This window comes from Staurois parvus, unplaced genomic scaffold, assembly GCF_062004578.1.
Source record: "Staurois parvus isolate SC_StPar_1 unplaced genomic scaffold, SC_StPar_1.0 ptg000061l, whole genome shotgun sequence".
Taxonomy (NCBI): domain Eukaryota; kingdom Metazoa; phylum Chordata; class Amphibia; order Anura; family Ranidae; genus Staurois; species Staurois parvus.
Window position 1 is genome coordinate 675909 of NW_028317857.1, and position 20098 is coordinate 696006.

A 20098-nucleotide genomic window follows, 5' to 3' on the forward strand; every position below is an offset into this window, starting at 1 on the left:
GTGGAATCTGTCCTGTTAAACCGCTGTATGGTCTTGGCCACTGTGCTGCAGCTCAGTTTCAGGGTCTTGGTAATCGTCTTATAGCCTAGGCCAGCTTTATGTAGAGCAACAATTCTTTTTTTCAGATGCTCAGAGAGTTCTTTGCCATGAGGTGCCATGTTGAATTTCCAGTGACCAGTATGAGAGAGTGAGAGTGATAACACTCAATTTAACACACCTGTTCCCCATTCACACCAGACCTTGTAACACTTACGAGTCACATGACAGCGGGGTGGGAAAATGGCTAATTGGGCCCATTTTGGACATTTTCACTTAGGGGTGTACTCACTTTTGTTGCCAGCGGTTTAGACATTAATGGCTGTGTGTTGAGTTATTTTGAGGGGACAGCAAATTTACACTGTTATACAAGCTGTACACTCATTACTTTACATTGTAGCAAAGTGTCATTTCTTCAGTGTTGTCACATGAAAAGATAGAATAAAAAATTTACAAAAATGTAAGGGGTGTACTTACTTCTGAGAGATACTGTATACATATAAAAACACACACTTATTTATATTATAAACAGATACAGTGATTCCAAAAAGTATTCACAGCACTTATCTTTTGCCACATTTTGTTATGTTACAGCCTTATTCCAAAATGGATTAAATTAATTTTTTTCCTGACCAATCTACAAACAATACCCCATAATGCAATAACTATAAGTCAGCACACAAAAAAATACAATATAATACCCATTAAAGCCGTGTCACAATCCTTCCCCTGAAGTACCAATATCATATATCAACCGACTTAAAATATACTCAAAGTCCAAATAAATGTCCCAAATCTTGAAAAACTCTGAAAAGTTGTCCAAATTGCATCCAGATCTTGACAAATAGGTACCCACTCGTACACAATGAAGATGAATCCCAGATGCTTTTCAAATACCTCAAAAAAAGAAAAATCTAGACATAGTGTATTATCTTAGGTCTTAGAGACAGTGCCACACATGCAGCATGCAAACACTACAGTGCCACAGCAATCGTGTAAACATACTCAATATACACCACTGCAAACCATATAGTAAGAATGCATAATTACCCTAAATTCAATATAATCAAACATATAATCCAAAATTATAGGCATGGAGTATCCTCAGATAGAAATCCTCTTCTCCAGACACTTCCCTTAAACCTCACAAACAGACCAGAGATCAGCGTGTGAATCAAATAACATACACATTTTATTGTAGCCACTTACATTGTAGACTGATAAAAACAGCTTCCTGGTCCTGACTATGTATATACAGCCATATTGTGGTATCAAACAGCACCCTGGTAATAGGTATATACTGTCACAGTCCTTCTCAAAACTGACACTTCAGCCCCAGAAGGATGCCAGGAGTGGACTGAGAGTCTCAGGAATACAGACCACCATGCGCTCCAGAATCCAAAATGGCCGCCGCGGCACTTCCGGGAACGTCAATACGTCACTATGTCACGTGCCAATTACAGCTTCAAATTGCTTTGAGTATGATGCTACAAGCTTGGCACACCTATTTTTGGGCAATTTCTCCCATTCTTCTTTGGAGTACCTCTCAAGCTTCCTCAGGTTGGATGGGGAACGTTGGTGCACAGCTATTTTCAGATCTCTCCAGAGATGTTCAATCGGGTTCAAGTCTGGGCCACTCGAGGACATTCACAGAGTTAGCCCATAGCCACTCCTGTGTTATGTGGGCTGTGTACTTAGGATCATTGTCCTGTTGAAAGATGAACAGTCGCCCCAGTGTAAGGTCCAGAGTGCTCTGGAACAGGTTTTCATCAAGGATGTCTCTGTACATTGCTGCATTCATCTTTCCTTTGATCCTGACTAGTCTCCTAGTTCCTGTCACTGAAAAACATCCCCACAACCATGCTTCACTGTAGGGATGATATTGGCCAGGTGGTGAGCTGTGCCTGGTTTCCTCAAGACATAATGCTTTGCATTCAGGCCAAAGAGTTCAATCTTTGTTTCTTCAGACCAGAGAGTTCTGTTTCTCATGGTCTGAAAGTCCCTCAGGTGCCTTTTGGCAAACTCCAGGTGGGCTGCCATTTACCTTTTACTGAGGAGTGGCTTATATTTGGCCACAATACCATACAGACCTGATTGGTGGAGTGCTGCAGAGATGGTTGTTCTAGAAGGTTCTCCTCTCTCCACAGATAAACGCTGGACCGTTTTCAGAGTGATCATCGGGTGCTTGGTTACCTCCCTGGCTAAGGCCCTTCTCCCTCGATCACTCATTTTGACCGGGCGGCCCGCTCTAGGAAGATTCCTGGTGGTTCCAAACTTCTTCCATTTACGGATGATGGAGGCCACTGTGCTCATTGGGACCTTCAATGCTACAGCAATTTTTCTGTACCCTTCCCCAGATCTGTGCCTTGATACAATGCTGTCTCAGAGGTCTACAGACAATTCCTTGGACTTCATGGCTTGGTTTGTGCTCTGACGTGCACTGTTAACTGTGGGATCTTATATAGACAGGTTTATGCCTTTCCTAATCATGTCCAATCAACTGAATTTTCCTCAGATGGATGCCCATCAAGTTTTAGTGGGAACAGGATGCACTAGAGCTCAATTCTGAGTGTCATGGCAAAGGCTGTGAATACTTTTGTACATGTGTTTTTTTTTCTATTTTTAATAAATTGCAAAGATTTCAAAACAAACTTCTTTCACGTTGCCACTATGGGGTATTGTTTGTAGATTGGTCAGGAAAAAAATGAATTTAATTCATTTTGGAATAAGGCTGTAACAAAACAAAATGTGGCAAAAGTTAAGCGCTGTGAATACTTTCTGGATGCACTGTACACACACACCTGTATGTATTATATATAGGAGGTTTTATACGCAGTGTATACAGTCACTTGACAATAATTATTGGCAGGATTAGGCATCAATCATCTCATATCCCTGAGCTTCTAAAGTTGGGATATTAAATGAATGTGCTGCATCAATGTTTTTTGTATTTCATGTGCATTTACATATTACTAATTTGTCACCTATTTTCTGAACACTCATCTTCAGGAACATATATGGCCATGCAAGTAGAGGTAGAGAGTTAGGCCCCTTTCACACGAGTCGGACTTGAGATCCTCTTGCTTGAGATCCTCTTGCTCAGCGGTGGATCCCCCACTAAGCAGGCGGATGACAGGTCTGTGTCTGTTCGGCTTATGCAGCACGGACACAACCCGCTCTGCTCTATGGGCAGGTGGATGTAAACAGACCGGCTGTGTGTTTACACTCAACTGCCCTCTGATCCACACAGACAAAGAAGATCCCCTTCCATTTGTTTTTGACATATCAGATTAGAGGTAAGCAGGTGTAGGTCACTGCTCCATAGAGCAGAATGAAGGCTCTGATTGGGTCTGCCTGAAAAATGGCTAGGCAGTCCCGATCGGAACTCTCATGTGAAAGGGGCCTAATAGTGGTCGGAAGTAATAAATATAATAATAACCTATGAAATTTCACCCTTTTAATATAAAACTGAACTCCAGACAAAACAACTCTCAATTAAATATATTCCTCAATAGCCACAAATGATATAAATTTACTTTGTGTGCACCAAATGTTATTACCTTGTAAAAACAGTGATGATACCATCACTATGCAATACATAGCCTGTACAGAGAGAGAAGCTGTGGGTGGAATCAAGCAGGCTCCACCCACTACAGGCTGCCTGCAGAAAACTACAGGAGTGGGCAGAGACAAGACCAGTCACCCTGCACAAGGAGAGAGAGCAACAGTGACTGGTCTTTATTACAGGAAGCTCCTGCACAGAGGTAAAGTTTCACACTGGATTACTGCACAGATCTGGAAGAAACATACAAAGCATAAAAAGATTCAAGTAAGAAGATGCAATCTTTGTTCAGCTTTAAACCAATCACAGCTATTACAGACAGCTGGCAATTGATTTATATGTTGTGTTGCCACAATGGAAAGAACTTTGTATAAAAGCAATCATAGGATGAGGAAGTTTGTAGCAGACAAACTTCCTTGTACTCAAAAGGTCAACAATAAAATACAGTATTATTTTTTTTAAGTCGCATGAAGGGAAAGAAGACAAGGAAATAAAAAAACTGAATATGAAAAACATTGATATGCTCTCAGGAAAGTTGTGGTATTTTGGGCTACAGCATATTATATATATATATATTTAGTTATATTAGTAGCTTGTGCTTCTAGAAATATAGACTTTCCATAAGCTTCCTTCAAGGCATTTTAACAATGTGGACATAACATCTGACTCAGGATTTTAGAAAATAAGTCAGGTATCTCTGTAACAATTAACTGTTTATTACTAAACAGACTTAACCTTCTAAATTCACTGCTATCTGCAAGGTAACTATAGGACATTAGAAAACCACATCTAAGAAGCCTGCATTCTCACCTGAGCAGAGCCTATCCCCATGATTTTGAAATGCTATTTTCAGGCGTATTACAGGCAATTTTACATGTGTATCAAGCTTCAGTCATTTATTTGCTTCACTGTGCAAGGGAAGGGGAGCAGCTCTATAGAAGAGTAAGGATACGTTCACACTAGCCTTGTTAGCAAGCGGCAGACAGGCGTTTGGGAAGCGTTTTTACCGTTTCCCAAACGCCTGGGAAAATTCTGCACATTGCAGCACATGGTGCTAATGGGAGTGTTAGCGTTTCGTTGCGTCACGTCAAAACGGACGCCTCTGTTCGAGTCAGGAGGAGTTGAAGCCTCCTATTCAAGTCTATGGTGCCGCTCCGCAAACGCCCGGCCGTCGTTTGCGGTGCGGTTGCAACGCGGTTGCGGGGCCTTTGCAGAGCGTTAACACCATTCAAACTTCATTGTAGGCGTTTGTGGGGCGTTTTTAATGCTTGGCAAACGCCTAGCAACCGCCGCTAAACCACGCATGCGGCGTTTGCGGAGCGTTAAAACCGCTCCGCAAATGCCAGACTAACGCTTGTCAAATGCTATAGGGGTATTTGGCAAGAGTTAGAAAAACAGTCAAGTGTGAATGAGCCCTTATTCCATCTGCATTCTTACTATAACAATCACGTGATTTAGCACACAAAAAACGCAAGCTGTGCTTGAAGTGCCTTTCATTGTTAGGCTCCATGTACACTGCAGCTGATAAATTCATGTTTAGGAGCTGTTCAGCGTTTTTTTTCAGCAGCCCCTGAACTCTCCCTAATGTTTTCCTATGTGTCCATGTACACATCGTCATTTACAGGCAGTTGAATTTACAGTCGTTTTTTTGAACGCACATGTGAGCAGGGACAATTAGAGAGAATGGGATTCTGCATGTTGAGTGCAGTCAGGCATAGAGAAACAAGAAGAAAAAAGTTCAGTTGTGAATGGGGGCTTAGGGAAGGGGATCCTGTATAGCCATAAAGCGCTTGGGGTAAAGCTGGCCATATACCAGTAGACTTACGTTCGCATATTCATAGAGAAAATCAGAAAAATAGTTTTTTACAGCAGTATTATTTAATGCTCTGGCACTTTTACTTCTTACTAACTGATACATGGCTGCTGTCCTTCTCTGCCAATCTCTTCACTGGCTTCCAGTAGCCTAAATTCACCAACCTCATCTGCAGATATTGCCAAAATTATCCTCTCTGCGCCTCCCAAGACATCTTGCTCTCTATAGCTCACTTGTTACCTCCTCCCTCACTCACTCGCCTGCAGGACTTCTCCAGAGCCTGTCCCATCCAATGGAACTCCCCACCACAGTATGTCCGGTCAGGTCCTGCCCTGTCCGCCTTTAGGTGATCCTTAAAAACTAATTTATTCAGGGAAGCCTACTTTACGTCCACCTAAAAACTGTACTTTAGTCACCTCTACCAGATCATCCCCTGCAGCTTCTACCTTTTGTACCACCTCCCCTTTCCTTTAGATCAGGGGACTCCAAAGTTTTCAAACAAAGGGCCAGATTATGGTCTTTAAGACTTTAGGGGGGCAGGTCGTGGCCAATGGGGGGTAGAGAATGTCCTGGGCCCAGCATCAGTGAGAATAAAGATTGCCTCAGGAATAGTAGTCAGTTACACAGTGCTTGTGGTCAGTAGGAGAAATAGTGCCCCATCACTGGTGTTACTGGGAGGAATAATATCCTGCCATTGGTATCAATGGAAGAAATAGTGCCCCATCATTGACATTAGTGGGCGGAATAGTGCCCCATCATTGACATTAGTGAAAGGAGTAGTGCCCCATCATTGATATTAATGTGAGGAGTAGTGCCCCATCATTGACATTAGTGGGCGGAATAGTGCCCCATCATTGACATTAGTGGGCGGAATAGTGTCCCATCATTGACATTAGTGGGTGGAATAGTGCCCCATCATTGACATTAGTGGGTGGAATAGTGCCCCATCATTGACATTAGTGGGCGGAGTAGTGCCCCATCATTGACATTAGTGGGTGGAATAGTATCCCATCATTGACATTAGTGGGTGGAGTAGTGTCCCATCATTGACATTAGTGGGTGGAGTAGTGTCCCATCATTGATATTAGTGGGAGGAGTAGGGCCCCATCACTGATATTAGTGGGAGGAGTAGTGTCCCATCATTGACATTAGTGGGTGGAATAGTGTCCCATCATTGACATTAGTGGGTGGAATAGTGCCCCATCATTGACATTAGTGGGTGGAGTAGTGCCCCATCATTGACATTAGTGGGTGGAATAGTGTCCCATCATTGACATTAGTGGGTGGAATAGTGTCCCATCATTGACATTAGTGGGTGGAGTAGTGTCCCATCATTGATATTAGTGGGAGGAGTAGGGCCCCATCACTGACATTAGTGGGAGGAGTAGTGTCCCATCATTGACATTAGTGGGTGGAATAGTGTCCCATCATTGACATTAGTGGGAGGAGTAGTGCCCTATCACTGATATTAGTGGGAGGAGTAGTGCCCCATCATTGATATTAGTGGGAGGAGTAGTGCCCCATCACTGATATTAGTGGGAGGAGTAGTGCCCCATCATTGATATTAGTGGGAGGAGTAGTGCCCCATCATTGATATTAGTGGGAGGAGTAGTGCCCCATCATTGATATTAGTGGGAGGAGTAGTGCCCCATCATTGATATTAGTGGGAGGAGTAGTGCCCCATCATTGATAGTAGTGGGAGGAGTAGTGCCCCATCATTGATATTAGTGGGAGGAGTAGTGCCCCATCATTGATTTTAGTGGGAGAGTAGTGCCCCATCATTGATTTTAGTGGGAGGAGTAGTGCCCCATCATTGATTTTAGTGGGAGGAGTAGTGCCCCATCATTGATTTTAGTGGGAGGAGTAGTGCCCCATCATTGATTTTAGTGGGAGGAGTAGTGCCCCATCATTGATATTAGTGGGAGCAGTAGTGCCCCATCATTGATATTAGTGGGAGCAGTGGTGCCCCATCATTGATATTAGTGGGAGCAGTAGTGCCCCATCATTGATATTAGTGGGAGCAATAGTGCCCCATCATTGATATTAGTGGGAGGAATAGTGCCCCATCATTGATATTAGTGGGAGCAATAGTGCCCCATCATTAGTGTCAGTGGCAGGAATTATGCCCCACTGTGTTGGTGTCAGTGAAAGAAATATCAGTAGGAGAAATAGTTCTTCAAGGGACAGATAAAGGCTAGTAAGGGGCGGAGTTTGGAGACCACTGCTTTAGACTGTAAGCCTCATGAGCAGGACCATTCTATTCCTTCTGTATTGAACTGTGTTGTAATTGTACTCTCCGCCTTTATATTCTAAAAGCCTGCACAAATAATAATAATAATAATCATAATACAGACAAATTTTATTAAAAAAACCCAACTTGATCGCCATACTAGTGTTTTGAATCCTACATTTGATTTTTTTTGCTATGCATAACAATAGGTATGGCTGAACCACAATCACAAGTAGAATTCCATTCTTTTGAAAAAAACTTTCCATCCCTCTTCAATTTTCCTCATCGTTGCAGTCAAAAACAATCACCAATGTGACCCCAATTAATGATTCCAAAAACTATTTCTTTCTAACAAAATTCTACAGGTTTTATGGCTAGTTTCTGCCAGCAGGTGTGAAAATGGGCCCCCAGCAAGCACACTGTGTGTGGGCTTGGTGTGATGATGTTCTACACCAAAAGCACACAGGAGAGGGTGACAACACTATCACAGTAACAGACGCCTGTGATTAGTGTCCTCATAGGGACCACAAAAACTGGCAGGATCACCAGGTAATTACTATAGCTGCAAAAAGGCATTCACTACTGCATTCAAATGCTTCAAAAAAGGAACTATTTATGGAGAAACATTTGTTGTTGTACAAAACGTGCTATGAAATGTTTGCCTCTAGCATTAAAAACACCTAAATTTTTTTCTCTGGTGGTATCAGTTACTGTATGAAACTTCATTTTAACTTAATATATGCTAAGGCAGCTAGATCTATCCAGCTCTAAGTACAGTTTTAGTTAGTGTTTTGCCACTTGAGCTTTAAGTTAAATCTTTTTTTTTTTTTTTTTAAAGAAAAAAAAAAAGAAAAAAGACATTGGGTTTGATGAAAACATAATTGCAGCAACCTACCAGTTTGCACGCCATCCGCTTTCTGGTTGCTGTATCTTGTGCCAAGTGGACTTTCCCAAAAGCACCCCTGGGGATAAACTCTGAGCCATGACTCCGGTATGTCATTTTCCATGGAAACAGCAGCACATCAGTGTCTGTCTGGTATCGCCCGTCCTTGATGGTGAGCATCTAAGAGAGAAATATGAAATACTCATTCCAGCCTCTTACCTATTCATCTTTGGTAATATACTGTATGTAACACCTACCGTGCATACTACTCTATTAGAACTGAGGAAGACACTTGATACATAAAAGTATAAAAATACTATCATAGTAACAATTACAATTAAAAATGCACAACTAAAAAAGGACAACCACTGGAGTGATTTTTTTTTTTCAATTTGTAATTTTTTTGTAATTTGTCAAGATAAAAGAAATTACCAATACCGCATACATATTGGTACACGAGTAATATGTATAGAGGTATACAAGTCCCACAAGGGGGTTCTTTAAATAAATTTGTTATTTGATAAAACATTCCAATCGGAACTTGCCTAACAGACTGTCAATCAGAACAAAGGCCAAATTTAGAAAGAGCCAATTCAATGACCGAGTCATCTTCAAGTGCAGCTGTGGCCAGATCACGCATACTAAAGTATTGACCTCATCTGAACAATCAGTAAAAATAATTTAAAGCTGAATTCCAGGCATGGATTTTATAGCATAGTTATATTGGCCCAGGTTGGACCATTGTAAGTATGCATACGCTGTACCCAGCTGATCCCTGTGGAGTCTCTGTTACTACAGTAAAAACTCTCTTCTAGGTCCCATGCCAAGTGGCTGCCCGGCTCCATCATGAACCCAGGGGGCTGCTTGCTTGGCACAAGCGCCATTCACTGACCACTTTGCATTTTTTTTAGTGAATTCAAGGCGCTCTCAGATGGGACTAGATGAAGCTCATTACATCACCGCCCCACCCCTACACCTTGTTCAGTCATGGAATGCCTTGCACTCTTGAGATAGATCCTAAGCATTCTTTGAATGGCGCCTATGCTGAGCAAGCAACCTCCTTTGGTTACTTTGCAGCTTTACAGCCACTCAGCATGAGACACGGGTTATAGGAGAGACTACTACAGTGAATTCCAGCTACCACAAGGATCCCAAAGGTATGGAAAATGAAGCCAGACCAATGCATATCCATATCTGAAATTCAGCTTTAAAACATGCTCTCATTCACCTCTGTAGCTGTAGACATTTTACAGTAATTCATCTGCAAACGTCACTACATAGGCAATAAAATCACAGGTTTTTTGGTTATAAACCAACTGAAACTACTGTTATATTCTTTGCGGAGATCCTTGAGCATCTTTGACAATGAATTACTTCACAGTACAAGCAGCTAGAGAAGTCAGGAAGGTCTTCATATCAAGCGCTTTTACTGCTTCTTAAAGCTTCAGTTTAACCAGTTGCAGTTCGCATATATGTGGCAGCATGGTGGTGGGCTTTAAATATTCATACAGCCAGCACCACTGTTTTGTGCTAAGGATGTGTTGCCACCAACAGCTCATTGTCTCTGTTTACAAATCAGGAGCTGGTAGGACAGACTCTTGATGACATGATCACTGTGACAGCCTATCACAGTGATCACATGATCCATCCGACAGGAGCTCAATCAGTAAAATACATTCTAGGAGCATCAAAAAAAAAAAAAAAAAGTGTTCAATGTCTTGCAGTTCAGTTTCTTTCTAAAGCAGCAACAGCCTTAGTAGAAAGATTTTGCCAGCAGCTGTAGTGTGGAACCCTTACCCTCAACAGGGGTATGTTGGACTTCTGCAGTAAGACCACTGCTTCTCTGCAAAGAGCAATGATCTCACTCTGGATCTGCTGCCAGAGGACAGTTTTTTTTACTCAAATCGTATCAGCTTTGTAAAAAAGAACTGTAGGACTTTTTATTTTGATTCAGCAGATTTAAAAACTGAAGGTGTGACTGAGCTTTAAAGTGATTGTAAAAGCTGCAGGTTTTACCTTGCATGCTATACACGAAGGTAAAAAAACCTTTGGTACTCAGTCCCGAAGTCCCCCAATACTTTTTTTTTCCTCGATCCAGTGGTGTGCACAAGAGCAGCATCTCACCTGGCTCTCTCCCTCCTCATTGGCTCAGAGACAGCAGTAGGAGCTACCACTGCTGTCAATCACAGCCACTGAGGAGGAAGTAGGGCTCAGGAGCAATCAAACATGTGTGCCCCCATAGCAAGAGGTTTGCTATGGGGGCACTCAGCTGGGGAGGGGGGGAACAAAAGCACCAGCAAGGGACATGAGGGGGATCATGGCAACCACTGTACAGAGCAGATAAGTATGATATTTGTTATTTTTTTTTAAATGTACCTTTAATATCACTTTCAGAAAATGTAAATACATTATCGCATATAATCTGGGTACAGGTGCACTTTAAAGCCAATCATTTCTAAAACCTAAGTCAAGTATCAGTCATGTGATTATAAGCAATGTACTAATATTCAACAGGTGCATTGCACATGATCGAGCCATTTCTGGCTAGACCGTTTTATAGTTGAAAAGTCAGGTTGAAAAAGACACTTCAACCAATAGAATAGTGTCTATGGCTCTCTTTAAATCCCAACAGACACTTGAAATCTTGAGGGAAAATCGCCAGAATGGATGTTTATCAGCCATTTTCTTCATCACTTCCACCTGAATTTTCAGAATGTGACAATTATTGGATCTTGGTTACAAGCCTGTACCCAAGGATCAACCCCTCCTTTAACCTCTTTGTACTGGCTCCTCCCAGCCCTTTAAAGGGGTTTTAGATGCAGGGTGCGGTTTGTGATCATGTGACTACCACAATTGGCTGTCACAGTGGTCACATGATCAGAAAGCACCAAGAGGCCATATATATGTGTGCGGCCAGTGGTAAGGAGTTAAAGTGATTTTAAACTTCAGACATGAAATATGAACAAAACATATCCCTCTATAGTGTGTGGACTTGTCTCAATTAGGAGCACTAAGTGTCATTTTTGTCTGTTGATTCATTCATCTGCTATCTGCATGAATCACTTCTGACAAGTTTTCCTGACACCATGAGAAAAATGGTGACAGGGGAGGGATCTCAAGCAGATTGACAGCCTCAGCCTCTGTTCCTTTGAGCTGTATGGAGGGGGGCGGGTGTATCTCTCCCCTCCAATCAGCTCTCACTAAGCTCTGGAGTGTTTCATTTCAGCTCTCCGCCCCCTGTTTTCTGAACTCTGACAAACTTTATAAGTTTAGGACTTTGAACGGATGTAGAAAAGAGAAGACTACAGACAAACAGGTACAACTTATGTAGGAGGATTGTTTTATCTCTGTGTATCACCTGAGGCCAGTCACTTCATTGGGTATATGTAAGGGTTTACGACCACTTTAAAGATAGAATTTTGGCAACTAAAGCTGGCATTGAGTACATAGTCCCTTCAGGTATATTGTGGGGCAGAGTTTTCCATTGCAGGCCTTCTGAGAATGTTAATTGCCTGGTGGCCTCAAAGTAACTTCACCTTAAACTTCCTATACGTAGGGTTCAATATGGTTTATGTCAAGAGACTGAGAGGTTAAGTCATAGGGAAGCTAACTGGCTAATTATGATGTAACGCGAGAATAAACACGCTTAGTCTAATCATCGTGTGAGGATCATTAGCATTGACGCATCAAACCGCCAGCAGATGAGGTGAGATGTGCCATATGAAGCAACAAACAAGAATCCTAGTACTAGGTGTGGTTATCTTCTATTTAGCCCACGGCAAGACAGCGATTTCCGATTGTAAACACCGTTCTGCGGGTTGTCACTCTTTCAACAGAAAGCTCAGTGCAACTTCACTACAGTAGGTGTTATTTATCAGTGCAACTATTGGTTCTAAAAGTAGGACAGCTAGGTTAAAATGGAGATTACATCAGTAGGGGCTTCAGGGGACGAATGTTTGCACTACTACATTTCTAAGAATTTGAGCTACTGAAGTGTGACATGTTTTTCTACTAATTGGGGCAAACATGAGCTTCTAATGTGTAATTTCCAAGAGCCCCTGTGACTGCAAAATTAACAGTGGGACAAGAGCACAGATTCACGAGGATATAACTGAATTCAAGAATTTATCCGTGCAATCTATTTAAGTGGCTTGACCACTTCTTGTCCAAAATCTGTCCCCTAAATTGACACTAAGGGGGAGATTTGCTAAAACTGAAGAGAGCAAAATCTAGAGCAGCTCTGCATAGAAACCAATCAGCTTCCAGGTTTTATTGTCATAGTTTAACCACTTTCCGTCCACCCTATAGCAGTAATACTGCTACAGGGCAGCACGGGTATATATACGTGATTTTGCATTTCCAGGTAGAGGGCGCGCATGTCCTACCCACACCGCTGTTCGTGGCCTCGGCTGTCAATCACGGCTGGTGATTACTCGCCGGCACCCAGTGATCAAGGAATATTACCAACGGAGGGAGAGAACTGTAAGTAAGCAATACAGTGCTCTCTCTCTTGTCAGTTCCTGCACACTGCTATGCATGGCTTTGCATAGCAGAGCCATGCAAAGCAGTGTGCTTACAGTGAAGCACACACACACAGCTTACATTAAAACAGCACACAGTTAATCCTTTGATTGCCCCACATGGTAACCCCTTCTTGCCCAGTGCCATTAGTACAGTGTCAGTGCTTTTTATTAGTCAGTCAGTTCCCCCCAGTGTCAGAATGCCCGCCGCAGTACTGCTATAAGTCACTGATTGCCACCATTACTAGTAAAAATTAAAAAAAAAAAAAAAAAATTCCAGTGTGAGTGTATGTATGTATATATATATATATATATATATATATATATATATATATATATATAGCCATTTGTAAATGCTATAACTTTCACATAAATCAATTAATTTACAGGTATTGGGTTTTTTTCTTTTTAGCAAAGACATGTAGCAGAATACATTTTGGCCCAAATTTATGACGAAATTTGATTTTTTACATTTTTTTTTTACTGGACATGCTTAAAGCGGAGTTTCACCCAAAAGGGGAAGTTCCGCTTTAATGCTTTGTCCCCCACTCCCCTTTAAGGATTGTCACCTTCGGAGAGCGGGTACCCAAATTTGACAGGTACCCGCTCCCACTTCTGCTGCGATCGCCTAGGTGATCGGAAGCGGAAGTTGTCCTCCGCTCCCCGTAGTCTTCTGGGACACATGACAGATCCCAGAAGACTACAGGGCCATTCGCACAGCGCTTCTCACGCATGCGCAGTGGGCACCCAGCCGTGAAGCCACAAGCTGTCACAGCAAGGTGCCCACACTAAAGACGCCGGCGCAAGGGAGAGAAGACGGCCGGTGAAACAAGTGGTGGTGAGGACACTGCTGGACCGAGGGAGAGGTAAGTGGCTGTATTTTAAAAGTCAGCAGCTACAGTTTTTGTAGCTGCTGACGTTTTGTTTTTTTCATCTGGAACTCCGCTTTAATAGCAAAAATTCAAAAATATTGTTTGTTTTATTTTTTTGTGCTATATAAAAAAAAAAAAAAAACACAGGTGATTAAATACCACCGAAAGAAAGCTCAATTCGTGGGGATAAAAAAAAAGGACGTAAATTTCACTTGGGTGCAGAGTTGCATGACCGCAACCTGTGTTGAAGTAACACAGCACCGTAAAACAAAAAATGGCCTGGTCAGGAAGGGGGGTAAATCCTCTGGAGGGCAAGTGGTTAATTAAACATCTAAAGTTAGAATCTGATTGGCTACCATGCACAGCTGCACCAGATTCTGAGTGGTCCAGTTAGGCTTGGTACACACCTATGCAGTTTGCTTTTGATCCATTTCTGCAGTGAATTTTTGCACACAGGTTTTTGACACTTTACGTGTTTTTTAGGCCTGGATCACACCATAGCATTGTTTTGTGCTTTATGCATTTTGCAGAAAAGCACTGTAGTCCACTTAACATGGTTTCCTATGGGACATGTTCGCATCTATGCGTTTTCAGCAGCTGCATTTTTGGTAAGGGTCAGGAACCTTTTTTTTTTTTTTTTTTTTTAACCACAACAGATTGCAGCACCCATAGCTGTAAACCAAGCCTTATGCTTTTTTGGCCAATTTTTGTTGGGCAGATTAAAAAAAAAAAAAGCATCGAAAATGCACTACAGGCCTTTCTGAAGTGTCTCCATTGAAATCTATTGAACCACAAAAACGCACCATTTTGAGTTTAAAAAATTCCCTGATTCTTTCCAAAAACACAGCAGTTGAAAAAAGCATAGACGTGAACATGTCCCATAGGAAATCATGTTAAATGGACTTTTAGTGCTTTTCTACCTTAACCTACCCCTACGTGATGTAAGAACATACCCAAGTCCATGGCACCGCTCCAAACCTCCTCCTCTTTTATAATAAACTGATCTCCTGTGTGCGGACTCCTGTAGCTCATCTCCACTTCAACATGGAAACCTAAGATATGAGCAGCACTGCAAACGAAGCATTGGTCTGTCTGGGAAGGTTAGTCACAACCCGTGCTGAGTCAGACCTATAGTTCTACAACTCGGAAACCCTCATACATTCTGCTGATTGGACAGCTCTAGCTCTGACCCAGTAGGGGGAGTGTCAAACCTCTGTAGAGAGACCTCTGCTTCCCCAAGTGCAAAATCCTTCTCTGCAGCATGGTAGCAGGGGCCAGGCTTTTTTACATGGACTGTGGCTGCTTTCTTAAGAAAAATTAACTGTTGCACCCCGGTCACACCGGGTGCAATTTGCCATGCCATACGAGTTGTAAATCGCACGGCAAGTTGCACCCTATTATTCACAATTAAAGCGGTCATATCGGTGCGATTCTGATTTGGTCGGAGTTGCACCAATTTCTAAAATAGTGCATACACTACTTCAGGTGCGACTTACATAGGCATCCATCTTTTAAGAAACAGATGTCTTTCAAGTCGCACCTCAAGTCGGAATACCTTCCAACTTTAAAATTGTACAACTTCACTGGAAGTCGCACAATTTCAAAGTCGGATCAGTGTGACCGGGGTGTAAGGGTTCGTTCACAGGAGCACTATTTGGCAGTCTCAACGCACAAGATAGGACAAGGCACTCTGCCATGTGTGTTGTTGCTGCAACTCAAACAAATGCGCTATGTAGGACAAGGCATTGTTGTGCAGCACAGCACATTCTGAAACACTACAATACATCTCAATGGACAACTGCACATTTAGTTAAATAGTAATTGTAAACAGTAATTGCAAATAGTATTGTAACAATGGATCGCCACGCATGCTCAAAGCTCACACCAGTGGGCAGGCGCAATGCGTACACAGCTTTTGATTTGATGCATTTGTAAGGTGTTTAATTGATTGAAACTGAAAGAGGCTCCCAGCCTGACTGCACAGTGATGGAGAAGCAGCAGACTGCTCCTCCTCTCCTTTTTGCCTTCTTCATGTTCCTCATCAGCATATGTGAGTAAAGGACACCTGACTGGCCCTTATTGCCACTCCCCCAGCATGTAGCTTACCAGCAGTGTGTGTGTCTATGGACATATGCAGCCTGGCTTAGAAGCAAGTGCACACAGGTGTCTCCCTAGCACCCAGAGAGGTGAGGACTGCCTAACAGGAGGTAAGGGGCAAGTAATTATAAATTTATTTTTTATTTTTTTTTAACAACCTTTAATATTTTGAAGTGGAAATATACTCACCTTGAATCCAGAGATGTGCTGTCCATGCAACTCCCCGCCGGCCGATGACCTCTTCGGGCATCCAGCTTCTGGGTCTTGGTCGCCGGCTGATATCATTGGCTGGGCCGAGATGACATCACCCCCTTGCATGCGCAGGAGTTCCGCCAGCTTCAGCACTGCCGAATTTGTGCAGTGAGCTGCACTTGCGAAGGCTTACTGTACAGGGGCAGACAGCCAGTTAGGTAGCTTTTAATGCAGACGAGACATGCTTTGTCCTGCCTGTCCGCCCCTTTTCATTGTATAGCCTAAAGTTCCACATTAAGTAGAGGCAGCACAGTGGCTAAATGGTTAGCACTTCCACCTGGCAGTACTAGGGTCGTTGGTTCGAATCACAGCCACGGCACCTCCTGCCTAGAGTTTGCATGTTCTCCCTGTGCCTGCGTGGGTTTCCTCCAGGTACTCTGGTTTCCTTCCACACTCCAAAGACATGCTGTCTAAATTGGCCCTAGTATATGTATGTATGAATGCAAGCTAGGGACCTTAGATTGTACACCCCTTGAGGGTTAGGGACTGATATGAATGTACAATATATATGTAAAGCGCTGCGTAAATTCACGGCGCTATATAAGTACCTGAAATAAATAATAAGTACAAAACTGCATTCATTAGCATTTAGTTTACCATCTGCCCAGAGTTCAGCAATAAGAGGTAGGTACGTTGTCTTACCTTGTTCAGTATGATTCCACATTCCTGCTGCAAACATTGGTGTAAATGCTTCGCATCTGCCAACTGATTGGCAAATCTGAGTAACTCTTTAGTAGTTCCATATCTAACAGAAGACAGCAGAGAGGTTTCCTGCCCACTGAGGAATAAAGAGTCTGTTCTCTCCTCGTAGTAAGTCTCTTGACTTGCTTTTACCGCACTCTTGCCCACGGCACATACTTCCCCATCTCGATAGAGGTTTTCCATTATAGTGACCACATCAGACACATTGAAATAGGGGAGCAACAGCTCCATTTCCTCCTTCTGGTCACTGTTTGTGTTCATAAAATCCATGACGGCACTGCTTTCCAGAGCAATACCTAAAAAAAAATAAATAAAATATAATCACATCTGCTTTAATGTGTATTGGGCAGATACCTGGTTTCCTTCAGCTCAAAGATATAGAAACATATTCTGGTGCAGTAATGTGCATTGTGAATAGTACACAAAATGTATAAAATAATGTCATACAGACATACATCATCACAATATCAAACAGCAGTGCTGTGTTAAAGGGGGTTTCCGCTTTCAATTGTATCACTGGATTTGTAGAATGCAATAGCCTGCAATGAAGGAAAGCGAGATGGGTACACTGACCAAAAGGGCTGCCATTAGTGGCCTCCACCTGGAAATGCCAATTGCCCGTCTCTGGCTATTTTCTGACCTGGAACAAGCATTCAGCCAGTAAGGTTTAAATCACAACTCGCCTTTGTATTTGGTATGTGCAATTGTGGAAGAGTTATTTGCCATCTATACAGATGATCACTCATCAGCCGTGTTCTGTAGGCTCCATTTCGTCTTTGTTTGTCAACAGAAGTTGCTGAAACCTTTGGGATTGCACAGGCTGATTGTTGTAGGAACACCTGGGGGGGTTGCCCACTCTGCACTGACACCATTCCCATTCATAGATCGCCTTAATTTTTTAAATTAATGCAACCTGCTCTCCTTTTGGATGATGTGAAGAGGAAGGGTGGTGATGTCACAATCTCCACCTAATCCAATCAGAAAAGTCTTTGTATTCATTGATTAAAAATAAATAAATACAACACATTTTATGAATGATGGCATCGTTGAGAGAGCAACCCACGTGGCCCATCAAACTTGCTTACTCATCATATACAGGCCCATCATACTCAGTAGGGTCTCTTGTCATGAAAGTCTTGCTTGTCTATTTTTTTTTGGTTCAATTCTGCTTTAAAGTGGAAGAAACGCCTAAGTCTAATAATTCTTAAAAATGGCCCCTCTTCCCTCCTCCTACCTAACCTGTATAAATAAAATAAGAAAAATTATGTGTGTGTACCTATATTTTATTCTAGTCTGGTCCAGTCACATGATCCAGCAGCACCCCCTGTGTACTGAGAGGAGGTAGAACCAACAATGGCTGGGCTGTGGGAGCCTATGGGTGATGTCATGGCTCCTGGAATTCTCAATTGCTGACAAGCACTCCCTGAGCTGGAGCTGAAGGATTAGGTGAGCAGATTAAAAATAGGTAAGTGTACAGGCTAGGCAGGCTAGATAGCAGAATGGGGAGGGAATATTTTTAAGAATAGTTGGAATTAGGCTGCTTTTACACTGCTCCATAGCAAAAACATGTTGAAAACACGGATGGATGTTTTTTCTGCATTTTAGATGCGTTTCCGGTGCGTTTTCTGATTGCTTGCACCTGTGAAAAATGGACCTGTCACTCAAATGCGCCAAAAATGCAAATGCAGTGCGTTTGTGCTGCGATTTCCATTTAATTCAATGGGGAGCTGCGTTTTGAAAACTGCATCAAAGATGCAGCACTTTTCGAATCATACCGCACCTGCAGCAGTGATGTGAACAGTCCCATAGGATTCAAAGGGAAGTTGTTCTTGCAAAATAAAAACGTAGGAAAAATAGTGTGAAAGCAGTCTTAGGCTCTTCTTCTACGTTAAAGGGATACTAAACTGAGGACCCTGCATTCACTATATCTGCCTTCCTACAGTACACAGAACTTGGAAATGCAAGTATTTTAGTAAATATAAACTGCTAAATACCTTTTCTCATCGGCAGTATATAGCAGGCTTGTGACTTCTATTAGTGTCCAGATGAGCACTGGTTAATGCTTATAGGAGGAGTTTTCATTCTCCTTAAACTGTCCTATGAGGCTGTGATAAAAAGTGCAACGCTGAGCAAGTAATTAATCAATAAATACATATAAAGAGGAACATCCAAGTGCAACGTATATAAAACTTCCAATAATTACATTTATATATGGAATAAAAATGAAAATGGGTGGAACAGTCAAGTACAACATATAAGAGCTCTTAAAAGAGCCAACGGACTGGTAATTCAAGTGAGGTATTAATATCCATTAGTAATTAGGCAAATTAGCCACAAATATAAAGTATCAGATAATCGCTGTCAAATGAGTGAGAGAATAGAAATAAACTGGTGAAGTCTAAAAAATATATTAGTGTCCGTAGGTGCAGGTTAAACCGTAGATACAAAGCAAGTGAAGGGGTCCACCACCTCTGTCAGATGTAAACTCACCAGAAAGCTACTGGTTAATAGCATGTATGTATGTATATCACATCTGCAGATCCAGAGGCAGCCAGGGATTCTAATGCGAACTGCTCCGCTCCAGAAAGAAGGAAAGGGCCCTTCCCTAGGGGAAATGGCTCACCACAGGAGCCCAGAAATTGGTATATAGTGTAGTATTTTATTTCAGTAAGATAAAACATCCCATAAAAATTATTGGACGTTTTTATATACGTTGCACTTGGATGTTCCTCTTTATATGTATTTATTAATTACTTGCTCAGCGCTGCACTTTATATCACGTTTTTCTAGAAGTTGTTACCTTTTCCTTTTGTGCAAGCTGCTTCATATTTATTTCCAGCGCTCGCCTATATACATTATTCTGTTCTATGAGGCTGCATAACCCCTGACCCTCTGTCTGGACAGTGCCGATTGGCCCGTGTTGATCACATGCACCCTCCCAAAGAAAAGAAAAACCTCTCTAGTCATACACACTAAACTGAACATGTGCAGAGTGAGTCCTAGAGCTCTGTACTATCAGCAGATGGATTGGGGACAGTAGAAGGGGAGGATCAAATAGCCTTTTTACACAATGTGGGGGATTAACCCCTTAGGTTCCACAGTGAATATAACAAGCATGCTTTACTGCATAT

At 42.2% G+C, this 20098-nt stretch overlaps 1 protein-coding gene across 1 annotated transcript in view; it reads right to left on the bottom strand.

Moving 5' to 3' along the window:
• Nucleotides 1-20098, bottom strand: part of MAP3K8 (mitogen-activated protein kinase kinase kinase 8) — a 56907-nt gene that overhangs the window by 23406 nt on the left and 13403 nt on the right. Inside the window, exons 2-3 of the mRNA XM_089668656.1 lie at nucleotides 16908-17263; nucleotides 8537-8704 (exon numbers count right to left, since the gene is read on the bottom strand). Of these exons, the coding sequence (XP_089524782.1) occupies nucleotides 8537-8704; nucleotides 16908-17263 (524 nt within the window). The remainder of the gene's footprint in view (nucleotides 1-8536; nucleotides 8705-16907; nucleotides 17264-20098) is intronic.